This window comes from Protopterus annectens, chromosome 1.part1, assembly GCF_019279795.1.
Source record: "Protopterus annectens isolate FY-2018-M chromosome 1.part1, PAN1.0, whole genome shotgun sequence".
NCBI lineage: Eukaryota > Metazoa > Chordata > Ceratodontiformes > Protopteridae > Protopterus > Protopterus annectens.
This window is the reverse complement of record NC_056726.1, coordinates 569411318-569435932: the sequence shown is the minus strand read 5'-3', so window position 1 is coordinate 569435932 and position 24615 is coordinate 569411318. Positions and strand designations below refer to the sequence as shown.

The window sequence follows — 24615 nt, the reverse complement described above, 5'->3', positions numbered from 1 at the left end:
AACACCCTAGCCCAAGGTTCCTAGAATTTATAAACTCAAATGCTATGGAACAACTTGTTACCACTCCCACAAGAGGGGAAAACATACTGGACCTGATCATCACCAACATGGGGACTCTATGCTCCAGACCAGAAGTGTATCCCTCACTGGTAAGATCAGACCATAAACTAATCTCACTGGATATTCACATCCTGACCCCACCCCTTGCCCAGAAAACCACAGTAAAAAACCTCTCTAAAGCAAATTTCACACTCCTCAAAACCGAGGTGGAATCCTTCAAAGCCCCCGGGCCTGTGGATAATATGGCCCAGACCGCAAAATCCTTTATAAACGCATTCTATGAACACCTTCAGGAATGCATGGATCATGCAATCCCAAATAAAACCAAGACCCAATCCTCCAAAGGCAGACGTCCTGTCTGGTGGACCCCAGCCATAAACAAACTATACAATAGAAGGAGGAAGCTACTACATGATAGAGCAAAATCCCAAAAAGGGAAGGCATCTCTGATCAGTATTAGCAAAAACTACGGGCACTCATAAAATCGTCTAAGGCCAGCTTTGAGAGAAAAATTGCACAGGACACTAAGGATAATCACAAGGCTTTCTTTAGTTATGTTAGGAACCTGGGTGGGAATTCCCAGATATGCTCAGAATTAGTCCAAAATGACAAAAAATACACCGAACCCACAGACATTGCCAACATCCTAGCTGACAGGTTCAGCGCAAACTTCTCCCCCCCCCACACTAAAAGGGCTAATATCTATCCCAGCAGAGTGCTGCCCCCCTGACATCTCAGATGCTCAGGTAAGAGCTGCCCTCTCCAAAGCAAGAAACACAGCATCAATGGGACCAGACGGTGTCCTGGGCTGCATCCTACATGAACCCCAAGAAGAGCTAAACCCAAACCTAAAACTACTGTTCAGTCTCAGCCTTACTACAGGATATGTACCCAAAGAGTGGCGTACAGCAACAGTGGTCCCTCTCCACAAAGGTGGTGCCTCAATGGATCCTGGAAACTATCGCCCCATAAGTCTCACTAGCTTGGTCTGCAAAGCTGTGGAAAGGATAGGTTCATAGGTTCATAGGATTATACTAGGCTATCTGCCCTAAGGCATTTATAAGCCTAGCCCAAATTATTGTGGCTTACGCCACCCCTTATATGAAAAAATACTGTGCCCATTAGTTTGTTGTGCCTCTGTCCAGCAGTGACCCAGAGATGATTCCCGGGGTAAACCTACGATCTCCCATCCACAGGTCTAGATTTCTCTTGAACAGAGTCAGCGAGGTGCTCTGTCTCACATGGACCGGGATTTTATTCCACAGCATAGGGAGTCTCTGAGTGATAAATCTATCCCTCCAGCATGTCCTATTTATATCCGTGCTAAGGTTTAAGTCGCTTGCTCTAGTGGTTTTGGTGGATTTGGATTTTTTGAGGTGGAGCATGTCCATTAATTCCGGGTTGGACATGGCCTTGTATGTCAGGCACATGTCACCTCTGAGCAGACGGTATGCGACTGAATAGAGCTGGAGTTTCTTCAATCTGGCAGCATATGACAGATTTTGGAGTCCCTTTATCCTTTTGGTGAGGAACTTTTGGGGTCTCTCCAATTGCTGCAGATGTCGGGTGAGATACATCCCGAATGGGGCATTGTACTCGATCATTGGTCTGATAAGTGAAGAGTACAGGGGAACAATGACCTCACTAGATCTGGATGTGAATCCCTTCATGATCAGGTGGGCAATGTAGAAGGTCTTTCTAACCACTTTAGCAATGTGAGTGTCAAAAGAAAGGCCACTGTCAACCTGGGTCCCCAGGTCCGTGATAACCTCTTCTGTGCTTAGTGGATTGCCACCTATATGGTAGCTTGGGGTTACCTTGTTTTTCCCGAAGGGTATGACTATACATTTTTGGCGTTTAACTTCAGGCCATGGCTCTGGCACCAGCTATCTGTTTCCGTGAGTCCCTTCTGAAGGATATCCGTGTCCGATGCACTTTCCACTATGGCGCCCAGTTTGCAGTCATCTGCAAACTTTGTCAGCCAAAGTCCTCCCATGTTGGCCTGTACTTCTGAGAAGTAGATGCCAAACAATAGGGGCCAAGGACCGAGCCCTGTGGGACACCACTTGTGACCGGCTTGGAGTCTGACACAGCGCTAGCAACTCTAACCCTGTGGGTTCTGTCCTTAAGCCAGTTTGCAACCCATCTTGTGACATATGGGTTTACATTTAAGCTGGTAAGTTTTTCTACAATACCCGAGTGGGGTATTGTGTCGAAGCCTTGCAAGGTCAAGGTAGGCTGTATGGACTGCCTTTCCCTCATCAATGGCCTTGGTGACTATTTCAAGAAGTCGACCAAGTTCAAAAGGCATGATCTTCCCTTGACAAAGCCAAACTGGGTCGGGTCCAATGTCTGCAAGTCCCTATATCTTTGTTTATGAGCTCCATTATGATCCTCTCCATAGCTTTGCAGACTAGACTTGTTAAGCTTATGGGGCGGTAATTACCAGGGTCCGTAGGCGCCACCTTTGTGGAGTGGGACCACAGTTGCCGTCACGCCACTCCTTGGGCACGTATCCTGTGGTAAGGCTGAGATTAAACAGCTGCCTTATGTGCGGGTTTAATTCCTCATTTAGCTCGTGTAGCACACAGCCGGGGACACCATCCGGTCCCATTGATGCTGTGTTTTTAGCTTTAGAGAGAGCAGCTTTCACCTGCGCATTTGAGATGTCCGGGAGGCTACACTCGGCTGGGATAGTTATCTCTCCTTTAGGGGAGAGGGTGAAGTTTGCACTGAACCTGTCTGCCAGTATGTTGGCAATGTCTGTGGGTTCAGTGATTTTTGTATCATTTTGGACTAATTCTGAGCATATCTGTGAGTTTCCACCCAGGTTCCTAACATAGCTGAAAAAGGCCTTATGATTGTCCTTTGAATCCATGGCAATTTTTCTCTCAAAATTGGCCTTAGCTGATTTTATGAGTGCTCGTATTTTTTTACTAATAATGATCAGGGGTGACTTCCCTTTTATGGATTTTGTTCTATCATGTAATAGCTTTCTCCTCTTATTGTAAAGTTTGTTAATGGCTGGGGTCCACCAGACTGGACGTTTGCCCTTTGTGGAAAGAGTCTTGGTTTTATTTGGGATTGCCTGATCCATGCAGTCCTGGAGGTGTTCATAGAAGGCATTTGTAAGGGCTTCATCATGGACCTTATAAATAAAGATATTGGGGACCTACAGACACTGGATCCTACCCAGTTCGGCTTTGTTAAGGGTAGATCCTGCCTCTTAAACCTGGTCAATTTCTTTGAAACAGTCACCAAGGCCATTGACAAGGGGAAGGTGGTCCACACAGCCTACCTGGACCTCGCAAAAGCCTTTGATACAATACCCCACTCGGGCATTATAGATAAGCTCACCAGCTTAAATATAAACCCCTATGTCACTAGATGGGTTGCAAACTGGCTGAAGGACAGAACCCACATGGTTAGAATAGCTGGAGCCATGTCAGACTCCAAACCAGTTACAAGTGGAGTCCCACAAGGCTCAGTCCTGGGACCTCTCTTGTTCGGTATATATTTCTCGGAGGTACAGGCCAACACGGAAGGACTGTGGCTGACCAAGTTCGCAGATGACTGCAAACTGGGCGCCATAATAGACTCTCCAGCTGACACAAGCATCCTCCAAAAGGGCCTCATAGAAACAGACAACTGGTGCCAGAGCCATGGCCTCAAGCTAAACGCCAAAAAGTGTATAGTCATCCCCTATGGCAAAAACAAAGTGCCCACAAATTACCACATAGGTGGTAATCCATTAAGTACAGAAGAAGTAATTAGGGACCTGGGGACCCAAGTTGATAGCAATCTCTCATTTGACAACCACGTGGCCAAAGTGGTTAGAAAAACATTTTATATAGCCCACCTAATCATGAAGGGATTCACATCTAGATCAGGGGAGGTCATCGTGCCTCTTTACTCATCCCTCATCAGGCCCATAATTGAATACAATGCCCCTTTTGGGATGTACCTTACCAGACACCTGCAGCAACTGGAAAGACCCCAAAAGTACCTCACCAAGAGGATCAAGGGGCTCAAACAGATGCCGTATGCTGCCCGGTTAAAGAAACTCCAGCTCTACTCAGTGGCATACCGCCTGCTCAGAGGCGATCTGTGCCTAACGTATAAAGCCATGTCCAACCCAGAATTAATGGACATGCTGCACCTCAGAAAATCCAAATCCCATCGAGCTACGTGCTCGAGGGACTTGAACCTCAGCACTGAAATAAATAGGACATGCTGGAGGGACAGATTCATAACCCAGAGGCTCCCTTCACTCTGGAATAAAATCCCAGTCCAGGTTAGGCAGAGTCCCTCATTGACTCTCTTCAAGAGGAATCTTGATGAGTGGATGGGAGATCGTAGGGTTACCCCGGGTATCACTTATGTGTCACTGTTAGACAGAGGCACAGTATACTAACCTCGAAAAAGGGCATAGCAAAATTAATTTAAAATGGGTGGTGAAAGCCATACACACTCTGGCTAGGCTTATAAATGCCCTAGGGCAGATAGCCTAGTATGAACCTATGAACCTATGCACTGATGACTCAAAAGAGGTAGACCATGATTTTGTTCTCCTTGTCAGACCAACTTGGAGCTCAGCCTTGAGCCTTCAAAGGTGCTGCCATCTTTTGAAGTGTCAGTACCAGAATGAAGAATGTAAGTGCAGTGCTGTGGTTCAGAGGGTTGGAACTATATCTTCTGGGGTGTGACATCCCCATAACCACACCCTGCTACCATGTAGGGGCATTAGACATGAACCTGCTATGAATGGCAAGTGTGGTTTTACCAAACTGCTTTGTTACATAGATAATTATTTTAAAGAAAAAGTTTTACATTTTCTTGCAATAGTAAATAAAAGCTAGTCATCACTTTTTAAGTTGTTTATATGTGTTTCTGCTTCTGTGCTGTAATGTTGTTATGCTTAAACAATAAACTTGAAGGTCATGCATTAATCTTTTCTTTACTCGTGCCTTTTTCAGCATTAGATCAGTAAATCTTTTTTTTTCTTTTTTAATTTCACTAAATATTCATGTTGATGTCATTATCCTATAATATAAATTACTTAACGTTTTGAGGTGATGAGATGTGCCACATTAGGCAGGATAGATATGGATTAGGCATCAAGATTATGCAGACTTAACTGTTGCTGACTTCATTTTGGGTGGCGCAGTGGTGCAGTGGTTAGCGTTCTTGCCTCACACCAAGAGGTTCTCCAGTTCAGTTTTTGGCTGGGGTGCCTTCTGTGTGGAGTCTATATGTCCTCCCTGCATTTGCATGGGTTTCCTCTGGGAGCTCCAGTTTCCTCCAACACTCCAAAGACATGCGTCTGGAGTGTTTCTCCTTGGGCCTCCACTGAAAATGGGCTTTGTCCCAGTCGGACTTTCCCATTAAACAAATGTTAAATAATTAAGTAAAATTTACGTTTTCTAAGTATAGGAATATTTGAGATATGTTAGGCTTGCTTTCTCATTACAAAGGACAGCTTGACTCAGCACCGTTCAGTACAGTTTGTCCACAGCAAACTGAGGACTAGTTACATCAATTGGTTGACATACACTCTCACGTATTACACTGATTTATAGAGAGAAGTTCAACTCAGCCTAATTTGCTTACAAAATGCAGAAATGAGACCACCATATTAAGTTGTGATCCCTTGAGAAAGGTCGTAAATGGTTTAGTAAAGTGCAAATATTAACAAGTAAGATAAAAATTAGCGATAATGTTAAAAACTATTGATAAAGCAGTTCATATTGATTGTAGAGAATAACAATTAGTAGAATTGTGTCTTTCATTGATCTGCTGGTCAGATGCAGATGATTAATGTTAATACTGATGACATGAGTGTTATTTACAAATGGGAATTCATGACAGCAGCATTGGAAGTGTATAGGGAATGGTCACAATGACTGTGTGAAAGATATAGTTTAAATTGTTTTGTTTTTTTGGCATTTATAGCTTATGCTACACAGGAAATTAGCTCATGGTTTAAAGTGAGTGCAGTGTGATGTTCTATATTTTCACCAATGTATTGTGTTATCAAAATACATGCTGCTTTATATTGGGATTTGTGGCTGTCGCTCATAAATGAAACTGGCATTATAAATGCAGAGAAGCAGGGGGTGAAGATGCAGCTCTGTTAATGGCATAAATAGCAATGTAGTGATAAGTGGTTGAAATGCTATTATGCATTCATTGACAATGCTGTTCAGGTTAATACAACACAATTTACCTGTCTGAAGTTGGACTTGTGGCGTGTGTATATATGAATATAGATGTTGTGGTACCAGGAAGGTTTTTGCATTTAGATCTTTGATTTATTGGCGATAAAAGCAGGCATATTTTCATCACTGCATTATTTTGCGGATGAGTGGATCAAATTTTAGTATACTACTTTTGCATGTTGTTTTAGGTAAATGAATAATGAGTAGCAGGGATCCAGACAGAGAAAGGATAATTTTAGCCATGATAAGACATGCATGCTCATGCTGTTTTGGAAAAAGGGACCCTAACAATCTGACTGAGCAAAGGCCTGTAACCAAGTGGTTATGGATATAAATGCTGTTGGCAGAAAGAGCCAAACAGTAACACAGTACAAAGCAAAGGGAAGGCAGAAATCAATTGTCCATTAGCACTACTGGGGGGTGCTCATACACTTATTCATGTAACACCTGATGAGGAATACCTTCTTTCTATTCAGAGGGATAACTATGAAACAGGTCCTGATGACACTGGAATAATCAGAGGTGGCATGGACACAGGCTTTTGCACACTTCTGCAACATCAACAGACATCTGCTTAGAGAAGGTTGGTTTGACCACTATATCATATTTATGTAGAAAATGAATTCTGAAGAGGAATGATTATATGTAACACATGATAATTGCTGTTAAAAGGTGAACTCTCTAGTTTTGCACATAATGACATTGAAGGGAGTATGCATGGTAAGTGTTCTCCATACCTCCTTACATAGCATACATTAGGATATGCCAGTATATGAGTTGTAATATATTCTATTAATTATTTCAAGATGAGGCAGCAGAAACAAGCTTTCCACTATGGTAGTAAATTTAGAGGTTATCAGCATCAGCAGAATAGATGATAGTGATGATGATAAGATATCCAAAACAAAACACTACACAATAAAACAAAAAAAAAATGGAAGAAATAAATCACCAGATATTTCAAACACTTTCAATGCTGATAAAGGTTAAGTGCTTTTGGCCATTTCACACTGGCCTTCTTCAGAACAAAGAAAAAACATTTTTACACATTTTAAATACTATCATCTGTTAAAAACAACCAATCAACCATCTTCAATTATCTAAACAAACAATACAACCAATTATTAAGTTAAAAACTCAGAATATTGACTTTGCACCTAAAAATGTAGAATAAAAAACAGTTTATTTTTTACATTTATCATACTAAACTTTCCTGTGTAAAACTGTTTTATAGTTTACACCACCATTTAACCCAGGTGCATTATATGCATTGAAAAGAATTTGCCATTTTACTTCCTTATACTCTAATTCTACCTCCTCGCCTCCATTAAAATCACTGGGCACACTAGCTATCACACAAAAATGAAATTTCTTAAAATTCAGACATGTTAAGGTGTGCTTAAAAAGTGCATTGTCCATATTTTTATTTTTAATGGCAGATATTTGCTCGTACATCCTTCTTCTTAACTCCCTATTGGTCTTGCCAATGTAAAACGATGTACATACAGAGCACTTAGCAAAATAAACAACAAAAGTAAATCCACAATGGAACCTACCTGGAACTTGCCATATTTTACTACTGGTGACTACCTCAAAATTTGGACCCTCTGTTATAAACCTGCAAAAGTTACAGTTATTGCATTTGAAAGTGCCCTTATTCTTTACTTTCTTAGAATGGCATCTAAATTTTAACAACTCTTTGAAGTTCTTAGCCCTTTTAATAATGAAAAAAGGAGAAGAACCTAATACTGAACTTACTCAATTGTGTGCTTGCAATACTCTCCAATTATTTTTTATAACCACTTTTATTGCTTTACTGTCCACACTGTCAACCAAGGGGATGGACATGGACCAATTTGGTGAAACTTCATTCTCACCTTCTTGGTCATCCGTGTTCCCTGTCAATATTTTCTTTACTATCTTTGATGGATACCCCCTATTTGTAAATATTGTGTGTAACTCATCTACAAATTTGTCTAACACTGTTACCTCTGTGGTTAACCTCTTTAACCTCACTAACTGCCCTTTCATAATGTTGTGCTTGACATAAGTGGGATGCATACTAGAATAGTGCAGTAAACTATTACTTGCCACATTTTTGTAACTGATGATGGCACCCAACTTGCATCCTCCAGTTTGTTTAAAAACTTCTAAGTCCAAAAAACACACATTGGAAGGACTTGATGTAAATGAAAAACTTAAAAAAAAGTTGTACTCTTCTTTATACTATTAATAACGGTGTTCAACTCAATGTTTATCCCTTTCCAAACAAAAAATAAATCATAAATAAATCTGTGGTATAAATACATCTTCTTACTACCTTCTAACTCGGATAAAATGTTAGTCTCCCAGTAAGCCATCACCAGATTGGCATAATTTAGAGCCATCCTGGTGGCCATAGCCACACCTCTCATTTGCAAATAATGTCCACTTTCAAAAATAAAGAAATTGTTTAAAATATACTCCATGCATTCCAACATAAATCTACATTCTCTAACTTCATATTCAGCACTGTTGATTAACATATTCCCAACCCACTCCAGTCCCGCTTCATGTGGAATGCAGGTATATAATGACTTAACATCAACTGTAACTATCAAATCTTCAGGTGCCATGTTTTTGTCTTTGATCTTACTTAAAAAAATCAAAAGAATCTCTTATAAATGAATCACACATTTGAACCAATTTTAAAAGTGACAGAATGCCAACATGCACTGGGCATGTTCCAGGGATTACCTTGGAACAGGGTAAACGAACAAGAAAGTATTTTTGCAAGATAGAAAGCCTTTCTGCACCCTCACACCCCCTGCTAATTATATATACTAATTCCAAAATCGCACCCTGGGGAAAAGAATATTCTCCTACCCGAGCATTGTTGATCTACTGCAGATGTCAACCAAATAGTATCTACCAAATAAACGTTGACATTGTGCACATTTAACATGTCATGTGAAGCCTATATATATATATATAAATGCATGTATTTATATATATATGTATATATATATATATATATATATATAAAAATGCATGTATTTATATATATATATATATATATATATATATATATATATATATATATATATATATATATATATATATATATATATATACATATATAGATATATATATATATATATATATATATATATATATATATATATATATATATGTATGTATATACTGCAAAATACCTGTGTGCAGTACATACATGTATGCTACAGAATACATGTGTGCAGAATATAACCCAGTATTAAGACACTTTGGATATGCATTTATTTCATTTAAATAATGGTAGTGCTTACAATTAAAGGAATTATCTGAAAAGAAAGTCACAGTGCATAACATTAAAATTGTACTGATTTACACCATTAAAGGCATACCCATTATCAACAGATTCATTTCAGCAATGGTATAGCTGACAGTTACACAGAAAATAAAACAAATATTACACAGTGTTAAGAGAAACACTCTTTAAGAAAAAAAATACATGAGTATCCTACCATTTATACTAGCATTGTTGACACTTCAGGTCTATATCACATCATAGAACGTACTATTTAACACACGCTTATTAGTCGAACACTAATAAGTGATAACACTAAATAGCGAACGTTTGTTGAAGTGAAATGTTTCACTGGGTTAAAATCCAGTTGGTCAACCCAGAGAAAAACATCACCAAACAAAACCCATTGTAGTGGGTGGCTATGTCCCACATGCACGCTCCTCCAACTAAATATACCAATTCTTAGATTGCACCAGTGGGGAAGAGGGCAAATCTCCGATGATGGCCGACCAGTTGCTTTCCCAGCAAAACATTTTGCTTAAACAAATGTTAGCTATTTAGTGTTTTTGCTTATTAGTGTTAGACTAATAAGCATTCATTAAATAGTACATTTGATGATATGATATTGACCCGCCACTTAACCTCAGCACTATGCAGCTGCTAGTTGATTTCTGAGGACATACGTTTTGTGTATGACAAAAATGAAATAATCTGATGTGCAGGACCTAAAGACAGAACAGTAAATCCTTCCTAATATGTAATAGTTAAAACTGAGAAAACATTGCATGATAGAAATCAGAATGTGATACATTTACATTTCAGTGCAAGGTATGAACTCCTGTTAAATGCAAGTTTAGACATTTTGACAGGTTTAAAGCAGTCATATAATGACACACTTTAAATTAGAAGTTATATACTCACCATAACGTTCCATCTGAGTAGGTGACTTCATTTGGATGCAACCTGTGGGTATCGGATCCGAGCCGGCCTTTCAAAAGCTTAGGCTCCGAGCTCCTAGCTCCTCCCTCTACCCATAACCCCTTGCCAAGCCCTGACTGACCTCAGATTGAGTTTGCCTATATAATACTGAATAAAGTATCTGAACAAAGCATAAATACTCGCTGTATAAAGGTCAGGGGGATGGAGGGGGGGATAGTTGCATCCAAATGAAGTCACCTACTCAGATGGAACGTTATGGTGAGTACATAACTTCTAAATCTGAAGTAGGCAGACTTCATTTGTCTGCAACCTGTGGGACAGAGTCCCCAGCTACCTGAATCTTGGGCGGCCGTCATGGAAGGATGTTCCGGAGCACCGCTGAGCCAAAGGATGCTCTTCCCTGGAAACAACATCCACCTTATAATGAGAAATAAAGGTATGAGGTGAGGCCCAAGTGGCTGCCGCGCAGATATTATCCAATGACACACGGGACTTAAAGGCAGCTGACGTGGAGACTGCCCTAGTAGAATGAGCCGTAACCCTCTGAGGAGCAGGTCTACCTGAAGTGTCATAAGCCTGCAGAATACAATTAGCAATCCATCTCGATAGTGTGACTTTAGAAACTGCTTTACCCAAAGCAAATTTAGCAAAGGAGATGAACAGCTGATCTGATTGCCTGTGACCAGCTGTTCTGTGAATGTAAAATCGTAATTGTCTATGAACATCCAAGGAATGCAATTTGTATTCTCCTTTGTTTGAGTACTTGGGAAAAAACACAGGTAAGTTGATTGATTGGTTGATATTAGATTCTGAAGAGACTTTTGGAAGAAAGGATGGATTGGTCCTGAGGCACACCCTATCTGGAAAGAAGGAAAGGTAAGGCGGTTTGACGCATAGAGCCTGAAGTTCAGACACTCTTCTGGCTGAAGTGATAGCTATTAAGAAGGCAGTCTTCCAGGAAAGGTACTTCAGGTCTGTAGAAGCTGCAGGCTCGAAGGGAGGAGCAGTAAGGGCTTGCAGAACTAAAGATAGGTCCCAAGGTGGTACAATCTCTTTGACTGGAGGCCTCAACAAAAAAATCCCTTTAAGAAAGGTTTTGCACAATTTCGCCGTCGTGAGGGGAGCTGTCTCATGACCAATGTGATAATGAGAGATGGCTGCCAATTGTACCTTAATCGTGGAAGAACTTGCCCCTTGATGAAAGAGGTCTGTTAAAAAAATCCAGCACTGCCGACATAGGTGCTGAAAAAGGATCCAACTTTTCTGGACCGCCCAAATAGAGAATCTCTTCCATTTACTCCGATAAACCTGCCTAGTGGAAGGTTTATGAGCCGCCACTAGGATGGCCTTGACCGGTGACGAGATACCGGGAGTCCTAATCAAGGATGGAACTGGAGCAGCCAAGCTGTCAATTTCAGGGTGCGTAGATTGGGGCCGGAATTCCCAGAGGGTGGGAGATGAGATCCGGGATCGGATCCAGAATCCAGGGTGGATTCACTTTGTGAGACCATACAAAGGGGAACCAGGGTTGACGAGGCCAGAGCAGGGCAATGAGAATCATTCTGCTCCCCAAACTGTTGGCTTTCTGCAGAAGCCTCTGCATCAGAGGTAGTGGAGGGTAGGCATAAAGGAGACCGGGAGGTCAAGCATGCACCAGCTGCTCTCGGGATTCCCTGGTGGGGAAGCAGAGCGAAGAAATTGTCGCATTTGGCGTTTGAGTGAGAGGCAAAAGATCGCAACAGGGTTGCCCCAGACGGCAAAAATCTTCTTCACTACCTGAGGATTGAGAGACCACTCGTGAGGGGAAAGAATGGTGCGACTGAGTTTGTCTGCAAGGATGTTGGATTTTCCCGGAATGTGCGTTGCTACAAGAAAGCGTTTGGTGGAAATTGCCCATTCCCAGACTCTCATGGCCTCTCGACAAAGGGGATAGGACCTGGTTCCTCCCTGTTTGTTGATGTACCAGACTACCGACATGTTGTCTGTCTGAATCGCAATAGTCCCTGAAGGAAGAAGGTTGTGAAGTGCTTGCAACGCTAGGAGCACAGCCCTCATTTCCAGGACATTTATATGCAACGAAGTCTCTGTGGGGTTCCACGTGCCTTGGACAATCTTCCCCCAGAATGCCCCCCCACCCGAGGCGAGAAGCATCCGTGGTCACTGTGGCTCGGGGAAATGCTGAACAAAAAGGTCTCCCTGTCAGAGGCTCCGGAGACCGAAGCCACCAAAGAAGGGAATCATTGCATGCTTTGCTGACCGCTATCGGACTGTTGAGAGAGGAATAGAGAGGGGACCACCGAACCTGAAGGGTCCATTGAAGAACCTGCATGCGTAAGCACGCATGAATAAGAAGTGGGATAGCTGCCGCCATCGAACCTAGGGCCCTCAGGACCGAAGCTGCTGTCGGAAATGGTTGCAGGACTGCTGCAACATGACACTTCAGGTTGGAAATTCTGTCTGGGGTGAGGAAGGCTCGCATTGACCTGGTGTTTAGCCTTCCTCCTATGAAATCTATAATTTGTGTGGGGTGCAGTAAAGATTTCTCCCAGTTGATAGTGATGCCCAGCCTTGGGGCTATATGAAGGAAGTAGTCCCTGGCTGAGCACAGAAGATGCCTTGATGATGCCGTCAGGAGCCAGTCGTCCAGGTACGGAAAGACCTGTAATCCCTGGAGTCTCAGGTGGGCCGCTACAACCGCTAGTACCTTGGTGAACACCCTGGGGGCTGAGGTGAGACCGAAGGGGAGGACCCTGAACTGATAATGACTGGCTCCCAGCCGGAAGCGAAGAAACCTCCTGGACCGTCTGTCCATGCGAATGTGGTAGTACGCGTCCTTGAGGTCGATGGAGCACATCCAGTCGTTCTCCCTCAAGAGGGGGAGTATAGATTGAAGGGTGACCATCCAGAACTTTTGCTTGGTTACTGACAGGTTCAGCAGGGAAAGATCTAAGATCGGTCTTAAGTCCCCCGTTTTCTTTGGCACTAAAAAGAACCTGGAGTAAAACCCTGACCCGGTTTGATCTAGGGGGACGCACTGGATAGCTCTTTTTTCTAGCAGCTGTCCGATTTCGATAGCTGCTGCCTCCCTTTGGTCGGGTGGTACATCTGGGAGGCTGCGAGATCTGGGAACTTTGTACAGGGGAATTGTATAACCTCTGGATATCACGCGAAGCACCCAACGGTCTGTTGTGATGGACTCCCAAGAAGTTAGGTGCCTCGAAAAACGCCCCCCGACTGCCTCCAGAGACGGACAGCCGGGCAACCCTTCAGGGCTGCTGCGTGGGCCTATCAGAGAAAGGTTCTCTGGACCCAAAGTTTCTAGGAGCCCCTCTGCCTCTAGGACGGCGACCTCCCTGTCCTCCTCTGCCACGGGAGGACTGGTTATCCGGAGCAGGTTGGGACTGCTGCGACTTCCGGAACCACATCTTCTTCTGTCCCTTTTGGTTCTTCGAGAAGGACCTCTGGGGAGCTGAGAAGCGGACTCCGACGGCAGACAGCGTCTTCCCGTCCTTCTCCTCTCTGGACCAATGTTTCGCGAACAGTTTTGCCAAACAAGGCAGAACCATCAAAGGGGGCATTCGCGAAAGTCGCCTTGAAGGGCTCTGCGAAATCACAGTGGTGGAGCCAGGCCTGCCGCCTCATGACTAGGCCTGCTCCGCTGGCTCTAGTGGCTCCCTCGGTAGCGTGAGAAAGTAGCCGCATAGATGTGTTAGAAACTGCTCTAAGAGTGGCCATTCGGGTGGAGTATACCTGCTTGTCCTCACCCGACATGGACTCTGGGGGAGATGCAGCGTATTCTTTAATCAAATCCCGCTGCATCCTGATGACATGTGCCATGTAGTTCAGCGCTCTCAAAGAGAAGGTTGCTGAACTGAAAACTCGCTTCCCAATGCGATCCATCGAGCGGGACTCCTTGCCCGGAGGATGCATAGAGGGACTCTCCTGGGCCAACTCCCTCTTAGTGGCTGCAGCCATCATCATGGCATCTACTGGGGGGCCTTTGCTCCAGTGAATGCGGTCCGCCGGAGGGGAAAGGATATGGTCAGGACGCTTGGGTACAGGCTCAACGGTGTCCGGATCCTTCCACGCTCTGGTGGATTATAAGGTCCACCAGAGGGTCGGCAGGAGGGGACACCCAAGAGGTAGATGGGCCCGCCTCGAATGCCTCCAAGAACACAGACTCATCTGAGGAGGCCTTGGGGGCAGACCACCCCCCCGATCCTCAACATTTCCATAATGTCTCCAAATGAGACGTCTTCAGGGGGTGACCTTGGGGAGCCCTCCCCTTCATCCAAGTCTGTGTCTTTGGTAACGGACTCGGGGGAGTCCATGTGCCTCCTTTTGCACTTACGCTTCCGAGGTACTTCTTCAGGGGGGCTGTCCGAGGAGTACTCTTCCGCAGCTGGATGTTCCAAGGGAACTACTTGGGACATCGAGGCGGGCTGTCCCTGGGACCGGCTGGTGGGAGCCTGGCCCAACTGCAAGGGAGTGCAGGATGGAGCCATGGCAGGGACTGGGGGTCCGGATGTCCTCAACAGTGCCCTTTCCACTACGTCAAAGGCCGAGGGGGAGCCAGCTTCTCTGAACCCCGAGAGCCGACCCCCACTCGGATCCGACGCACAGATCGGAGCCGGAGCCGAGACCGTCGGATCCGAGAGACTGGTGTGCTCCGACCTAGACGGAGCCGAAGACACACCAGCTTCCTCGGATCCGGGGCTCGGTCCTCGGCTCCAAGAGGTCGGGTCCGAAGCACCCGAAGCACTCAAGGGATGGGACGGGTCCGAGGTGCGCCGACCTATCGGATCCGACCCAGCCCCGGATCCAACTCTGCCCGGCGCCGACAGCTCCGAACCCATGGTGTGGGTCGGAGAAGGAGCCAAAGGGGCGAAAAAAGGGGTCAAAGCCCCTCCCGGATGGGGGGGGCTAGGAGCACTCCCATTTGCATTTGGGCCTGGATGAATCTCCTCATCATCCGGTCCATGTCTGCTTCACTCATAGAGAAGGTAGATCTAGTCGAGGCCACCGAAGCGGACCTAGAGAGCCGCCTTGGGGACCTCGCTGAAGGGCTAGCCTCCTCCTCCTCGGGCCCAGGAGAGAACCGAGGGGAGTGGAGCTGAGGAGGAGGGAAACTAGAAGGCACAGGAGAGGCCCGCTTGGATGGAGGAGCCAAACTAGAGGTTTCAGCTCTCCGTTTGTGGTGCCTCTCCCTGTGCCTCTCCTTCTTTTCTCTCTCCCTAGAAGTCTCTCTCTCCTCCGGCGTCTTAGAGGGAGGTTGAGTCCCAGCCGGGGGAGGAGAGCCCACAGCAACTGCTTGCTGTGTAGAAGGGGCAGAAGCCGAAGCAGAATCTGGAGGGAGAAGTCCCGCCAGAACAAGCTTCGACCTCCGCTCCCTCAAAGCTCGGGGGTTGAACCCTGCACAAATGGTACAACCAGATGACAGGTGTTCAACCCCCAAGCATTTAACACACCGAGTGTGGCCATCCGCCGGGGACAGCTTATGGCCACACTCGGTGCACTTAGAAAAAACTGCCTTATGGGCTTCAGACATACTCTAGCCCTAACAGGCCTAAACACACACAAACCACTCAAACTACGCAAACCCGGGAAGAAAATATAAAAGATAGAGGAAGGAAAGCCTAACAGACACACTTCTATCTAAAATAATCAAAAAAGGTTAAATTTTACAAAATTTTCCTGTCAGAAAACTTATCTGCACTAGGTGCTCAAGGAATCCGTCGCAACTTGAAAGCGGCAAATGAAATCTGGGGTCAGTCAGGGCTTGGCAAGGGGTTATGGGTAGAGGGAGGAGCTAGGAGCTCGGAGCCTAAGCTTTTGAAAGGCCGGCTCGGATCCGAGGTCGGATCCGATACCCACAGGTTGCAGACAAATGAAGTCTGCCTACTTCAGATCTATAGTTACCATTTTCAGGAGATTCAGTACATGCATACTTAAGTACAGTCTCTAAGAAAAATGTCTTGTGGCAAACAGTTAAAAATGTAATTATTCCTTGTATGATGCCATTTGACAACAATGAACTGTGCCAGTAAGCTATCGGCCATAACTTTTATAAACAATGATATGACAACCTGTTCTGAAATAAAAAAAAAAAACATATATATTTTTATAAGAATGGAGTCACTAACCTGAATGCCACAATCCAGAAATCTCAACTAGGTGCCACCATTTTACTTGCGCAGCAATATGTTATACACAAGCCTGCCGCATGGAGTCCCTTACTACTGCTGCTGGCTGGTCATCATAATTTATAGTAGGACTGGAACTGGGAGCAGCAGTGACAGCATGAGTCAGAATGCAGCATGCAGTAAACATTTTTCATGCAGTAGTAGGGTCATACTGATGGGCACTCCCCAGTCTCATCCAGCATGTCAGTCAGCATTTCAGTATGCTGAATACCTTCTCAATGACAATACGAATCTGGGACAGGGCTGTATTAAAATTATCCACCACAGCTCCACTTGGATTTCTCACTGGTGTCATTAGCAATGGCTCCAGTGCATATCCTGGATAATAAGAAAGAAAGAAAGAAAGAAAGAAAGAAAGAAAGAAAGAAAGAAAGAAAGAAAGAAAGAAAGAAAAGGGACAAGGCAAGGGGGGGGGCAATACAAAAAAAGTGGTTTAGTATTAAGCAATACATTTTATTAAACAAATTTACACTTACCAACAAGATGAATTCTAGACATCCTTCCATGGAGGAAGAGGATATAGAGAGCTAGTGTTGCCAGATATGGGACCCATGTGCACTGTCACGGATGCTGTGATAAAGGATGATGAGCCACACCCATACACTGAACACTGCCTGGAGGTTAATGGAATGGTAGCCCTTCCTATAGTACTAACACTCCCCTTTGGACTACATGGGGCCCTACTGCAACATGGATGGAATCTATTGCACCAAGAATCTCGGGGGAATACATGCCACCCCATAAAAGGCATACATACCCCTGGCTTGGTCCTGAGGTGACACTGGGAAATAGATGTACTGATCCATACATACTAAGAGTACGTCTAGGAACTACTGAAGTATTCTTGAGACAGAAGCCTGGGAAACAGCCAGTGTGTCCCCAGCCTTTCTCTGGAAGGTCCCTGCAGTAGGTATAGTGAGGGCTACACATGTCATAGTATCTACAAGGACAGGAAGGCCACATATCCCTGTGGGGACAATACATGCTCACTAAGACCTTTACAATATCCCTTCCCACTCTAAACCTGTCAAGGATTTCATGATTTTCAAAATTATAATGTATAATTCTTTGCCTATATCTCCTCCATCTTGACTGGTGAGCACAACTGGGCTCAAGTGGTTTTGGCTCAGCCAAAACCAGTAGCTCACACTGGGAAGCAGGAAAGCTAGTAGCAAGAAAACAGCATCTTTGCCAATTGCAAAGTAGATAGAAAAGGAGTAATTCTGTGGAAGGCACAGAAATGCATCAAAACATGCCTACGAATCACAAGCAGGCAGGAAGAGGACTCATTAGCATACAACACTGACATTATTTCTCATTACTACATTATTTACATATGTTTATTCACGGCCATCATGAGTTAGTGTTACTGTCCTATAAAGGAAGGTGTACATAGCAGTTGTATTATGAGTGCTAATGAATTCATAGATTCATAGATTAGTACTAGGCTAACTGCCCCTGCGAGCCATTTTTTTAAGCCTAGCCATTTATCCCCTGTGAGACTCAAACCCTGTACCTTGTGTTTGTAAGGCAAACACCTTAACCATTAGGCCACCCTCCCAACCCCTGACACAGAAACCTGAGCAGTAAAGGTGGAGGAGGTGAGGAAGCTTGAGATAATGGAGAAAAAGTGCCTGATTGCTGGTAGGATGCACAGTGTGGGAAAGGCAAAGACATAAGCACATCTGAACTGAAGCCAGAATAACCCAATGACATCAGAACCGAATCCAGAATAACCCCAATTGCAGACAGGATTGCAGCAAACAGATTACAGTGGTTCAGTAACATATACAGGACAAAAGAAAACAAAATGGTAAAACAGATTTGGAAGAGACAGGAAGAAAGCAAAGATGAGATGAAGATGTCATCCAAAAGATGGCTGCATTGTGTGAGACAAGATTTGTGATGCTTAGACATGACTGTCAAAGAGGTAGAGGAACATCTCTCAAAGAAGAGACAGAGATGGCAAACATTGACATGACACCCCAACTCCATGTAAAAATGGGAAAATAAGGCTAAATGGTGATAAAGATGATGGCAAAGAACAACGAAGACGCAATTAGTGTATACTATATATTTGTGTACCTTTCCAAATTCATACATCAGTTTACTGGAGTTAGAATTCCTCTGATCCAGCATCCCTGAACCTCAGCTAGTTCATATATTCCTAGTAGAAATAATGCTTGGCATCCACTGTTCTGCCATACAGTTGTGCATTTCTACTCCATAGTGCTTATTTACTGCAAGCAGTATTTTTTCATAACTGTCTTTAGCAACATTTGGTGGTATTTTTATCAAGACAAAATTGTACAAGTTCCTCATTTTATAATTTTAGCTTTCGAGTTTTTTTTTTCTCAAACATTCAGGATGACATCTGTGATGTAATGCTGGGTTTGGAACAATGAAGTAAAGAGGTCCTTCAGTAGTGTCTTCCAGAAGGACCCCTGTCACACTAGCAACTGCACCAGCTTCTTTGTCATCTGCTGGTGTTGTTTAACTTTGACCATCTATTCCTCTAACATCAATTGTTTTGTATATCATCATTTTTGGATAAGAAACTTGCCTCTTTTGCAAATTGTTTTGGATTCTCCATTTTTCTTTGGTAGAATTCTGGTTTGGCATTGCTCTTATCATATGGCTTTGGTTTCAATATGGTTGTCAAAGAACTGGACAGCTGGCAGTCATCACCTCTGTGTTTCTACTGTGCTCAATAGGTTTCTTCATACCTTAGTTGTTTGGTCACTCATTCCAAACATTTGATTAAAATGTTAACTGGTTTATATGTCTTAGCAATGTATCCTATTCTCTGTTTACAATATACCAAATGGCACATCTCTTGAAACACCATGACCCAGCTAGTACTTGCCCATTTAGTAATCTCTTGCCAACATCTGAAGTTAAACAGCTAAGCTCCTCAATAGCCTTTCAGTCAGAGTTTTGAAAATGCATGTTATTCTGTTTGCACATATGGCCTCAATAAATCCAGTTTAGCTTTCTGCTTATGAGTGACATTGCACGTGTGGTATCAGCGTTTTTCTGTTTGGTATCATAGTAGTTAAACAAAAAGTTTCTCTCTCATGCTCCAGGAGTCTACCAGACTAAAAATCACCATAGTGCTCCAGATGATTCCATCAGGTAAATCCTACAGAGTGTAGGCGTACTGTGTGAGATATTACCCATGTTAACAATATTCATGAAGTCATCAAATGAGCTATGTGCATAGGGAAGCATTTCAATATTTCCCCTACTACAGAAGTACAATGAAAGCACAAAATACTTACGGGCATGTTACTACAATTGGCATATTTTGTGTCTTCTGTTGCCATCTCTCTAGCTCTCCCAGTAGGCTAATAACAACAGGTGATGACTGTGGGAAGGGTTCTTTCAGTGGCCAGTTTTCAAGTTGCCAGAACTTGATCTGTCTTGTGGCACTGGTTTTCTGTTAGAATGGAAAGAACATTACCTTCATCAGTTTTATTTTAATATGTGGCATACCTTTAACAGACACTACTAACAATCAATGTAACATTTCTTGTATCTGAATATTATTTTAAGTTAACCATTTTTGCTATATATCTGCCATGTTGTAGAATCAAATATGTTTGGTTCTAAGTCAGCATTATCAACAAAAGAAATATGCATTATACTTGAAGTTTTGAAACAATAATTTGTAGCACAGTTTTAGTCAGATTTTTACAATGGGGCAAATATCCCCACACCCTCCCTCCAGGGCAAGTCCCTGATCTCCTGCTGAACGCAATGAACTCCAAGGTTGTTATGCCTTGAAGAAGTGAGAATTTCTCCAGTAGTAATCTCATTTGAAACTAGTGCTATTTAACCAAGGAATATTCACACTCAAATTATTCTACCTCCAAGTGAAGCTTTTTTGTATGTTAGCAAGCATGACAGCTTCTTTTGTGTTTAGACTGGTATAAAATAATTCACCCTGAACTTTAGATCTGTGCACATCACTCTGAAGCCATGTTAAACCTAACTAGGTCCTTACCAATGGGGTATGTTTTAAATAGAATGTGAGCTACAAGAGGAAGGCATAGGGATTTTACTGCATTGTTTAGCATTCTGTGCATACTTATGAGCAAGGTTTTATCCAATGGGGTATGTTTTACATAGAATGTGAGCTACAAGAGGAAGGCATAGGGATCTTACTGCATTTTGTAGCATTCTGTGCATGCTTATGAGGAAGGTTTTATCCAATGGGGTATGTTTTAAATAGAATGTGAGCTATAAGAGGAAGGCATAGGGATCTTACTGCATTTTTTAGCATTCTGTGCATGCTTATGAGCAAGGTTTTATCCAATGGGGTATGTTTTAAATAGAATGTGAGCTACAAGAGGAAGGCATAGGGATCTTACTGCATTTTTAGCATTCTGTGCATGCTTATGAGCAAGGTTTATCTAGCCCTTGCTTTACTATTATGGGGTAAGCTGACAACAACACTCAGTTTGCCGTCTTCCACAATCTTGGTCACTCATAGAGACTGAATGCCAATGTTGCCTGTTTGTAGTAAGTGTCATACAGAAAGGTACCCATGACTGAACTTTCTTGGTGCTACTAGTAACACTTAGATGAGTCCCATGGAATATGTGCAAAGGAGCTCTTAAGGACATACATGTGTTCCAGCACCATGGCTTACGTATGCTTACTAACATTTTTATTTTTTAGAAGTATTTACTTATGTGTACAGACCAATAAAGCCAAACCATGCATATATCCCCTTCCACGGAGGTTTAAAGTACTTTGGTTTGCCTAAAACCTTTTGTTGTTCTTAACTATGTGGCTTTTCTGTGCAAACGGTTTGATTATTCTTATGGCTAGATGAGATGGCCTATACTTGAACTATGTGAGATTGGTGTGTAGGTCAGTTACTGTAGCTATGATAATGCTTTTGCACTCTTAGTATCTGGAGTACAATAAATCACATGGAATGAATGCCATATCCTCATTGTGTATTAGTGTTTTCTATGGCTCTATTTCATGAAGAACCTCAATGTGCATGTAGTCCCTTCCACATATGTAGCACAAGCAAATTTCTTTTAATATAACAGCCTTGCTCCCCTGCACACATTATAAAAAGATGCCCTTTTCATATGTCAGCAGACACCCACACACACAACATAAAAACAGTTTGCTCTACAAAATAATAGCTCCCCCATGTCACCCACTGTTCCTTTATAGGTTCATAGGTTCATAGGTAGGTACTAGGCTATCTGCCCGAGGGCATTTATAAGCCTAGCCAGAGTGTGTCGGCTTTCACCGCCCCATTGATTAATTAACTGAGCCTCTGTCAAGCAGAGCCAATGAAGTGATCCCAGGGGTGCATTTTCTGTTACCCATCCACTCGTCAAGGTTTCTCTTGAAGAGTGTTAGTGAGGGGTTCTGCCTAATGTAGTTATGAATTTTGTTCCAAAGCATGGGGAGTCTTTGTGACAGGAATCTATCCCTCCAGCATGTTCTATTTATTGTTGTGGCGAGGTTTAACTCACTAGAGCACGTGGCTCGCAGTGACTTGGATTTCTTTAGGTGGAGCATGACCATCAATTCTGAGTTGGACATGGCTTTGTAAGTCAGGCAGAGATCAACTCTGAGTAAGTGATATGCCACTGAGTACAGCCGGAGTTTTTTTCAGTCGGTCTGCATAGGACATATGTTTGAGGCCAGTAATCCTCTTGGTGAGATACTTTTGTGGGCTTTCCAGCTGTTGGAGGTGTCTTGTGAGGTACATCCCAAATGGGGCATCATACTTTATGATGGGTCTGATGAGTGACGAGTAGAGGTGCAGTATAACCTCTTCATTTCTAGATGCAAACCCTTTAGTAATTAGATGGGCCACATAGAAGGATTTCCTAACTACTTTGGCAATATGATTGTCAAAGTTTTGTCAGATTTGCCAGTTTTTTTTTTTTATTTTTAAACAATAACAATGTTACTGCTGTCTTGTAGGTATTAATGGCACTATGTATTTACTCTGCTGATCTCAGCCCACCAACCAAGCAACACACCATTCCTTGATTGATTCCCTATTGTTATTGTATATTGTCACATCTCCTAGCACTCCCATCCAGGTGATTGCCCTTTCTATTAGTTACCCTTCTACCTTTGGGCACACAACTTCCTATTAAGTAGTAATATATACTTTATGTACTTGCCCCCCATACCATACTAGAAGCATTCAGCGATGTACTCACCCACTTCATTACAGACTGCAGATACATGCTAATCCAGCAGGTACGAATCAGTAATATATTGCTTGGGTAGTATAGAGGAGCTGCACTGTGTAAATTTTGCATATATATCCAGCAGAGTAGCAGACATGATAGTCTGAGTGTCAGGTCTCATAATTGTGCATCTTGGCCTGTCCTCACCCTGGCAACACCTCTAGTAACATGGCTCCATTTTATATGCTAGTAACGACTTGATTTGCACCTCTGCGCATAAACCTCTGCTAATGTAACTGATGGGTTAATAAGTCAAATGAATGCTTGAAGGAGGAGACAGTCATATAATATTCCACTAAGGAGGTTTTATATAGTGAAAGCCAATGGCAGTTTCAGTTACTTTATGCTACCCAGAGGAAAAATGTCTCTGGACAGCAATCAAACAGCCTCCCTCTTAAACAATGCAGAAACTTGCATTAGGGATTTATAAACCAGACCCATTTTCCATGTACCAATTTTTGCTAGTGTCATTAATAATAATTTAATTGTCAAATTTCATCCATACTCTAGCTGTTATGTTTAAATATGATGATTAAATGGTAGACATTAGTATTTTCACCCTTTGTTTGTGGTCCAGGAGAAAATGCTAATGGTAGACATTAGCATTTTCTCCTGCACCACAAACAAAGGGTTTTCATTTCATCCCATTTTATCTTATTTATCTTGGAGTTATGCCTTACAACTCGGGCAGGACCAAATCAACCTATATCAGGAGTTAATGGAAATGATCCTCAATAACAACTTTATTTCATTCAATGGTTTATATTATCTGCAAAAAGAAGGGGTAGCCATGGGGTCCCCAGTTGGATCCTCTTTGCCAGCATAGTAATGTTAGAATGGGAACGTCATTACATCATTGGAAGCCCCTGCCAAATCTACTTCAGACTGTACAAGCGCTATCTGGACAATATCTTTATCATCTGGAAGGGGAAAGAATCTGAGACTGGGGACTTCACTGGCTACATAAATCATATGACCTCCCTCTTATCCTTTACTCACACGTATAGGTATATCACCCTGCCCTATTTGGATGTCTTGCTGCTCAAAGATTATAACAACCATTGCAATTTATCCTGGATACATAGAAAATAATGTATTCAAACCCCTTATTACATTTTTAAGCTCTCATCCATTTTTTTCAGAAAAAAGCAGTGGTCAAGGACCAGCTGGTCCAAGCCACGTGTATGAAAACTTTGGATGAGGAATTCAAGGAGAAATGCGACACGATGAAAAATGTGTTCCAGAATAGGGGGTATCTGAAATCTTTAATTGATGAAATGGTGCAGGAAGTGGCATTCCAAAAGAGATCAGGACATTTGTTACCACCTCTTTGTGGTGGGGCACAAGAACATGTATGCTATAAACAGGACCTGAAAGCAGATGCGTCTTACCCTTCTTTTCTCATCATCACATATAGCCTGGATAGTTCTTGTATCATGTCTACATTGAACAAAAATTAGGTACTGTTGAGAGAGGATAGAGCCCTCAGAGAGAAAGCTGGACTGGCACCCACAATAGTATTTAGAAAAGGATGTACCCTCAAAAATTTGTTTAAGGGTGGGCAACATTTTACGAGGGCAAAACCGTGCATGTTCAAATGTGGTAGATGTTCATTTTGTAAATTCATAGTCACAGGGGACAGATTCCTGATCGAGAGAAATGTTTTAAAATAC

At 42.9% G+C, this 24615-nt stretch overlaps 1 protein-coding gene across 1 annotated transcript in view; it reads right to left on the bottom strand.

Moving 5' to 3' along the window:
* Positions 1 to 24615, bottom strand: part of LOC122814881 — a 1525389-nt gene that overhangs the window by 77729 nt on the left and 1423045 nt on the right. Inside the window, exon 32 of the mRNA XM_044087155.1 lies at positions 19988 to 20145. Coding sequence (XP_043943090.1) covers positions 19988 to 20145 — 158 coding nt within the window. The remainder of the gene's footprint in view (positions 1 to 19987; positions 20146 to 24615) is intronic.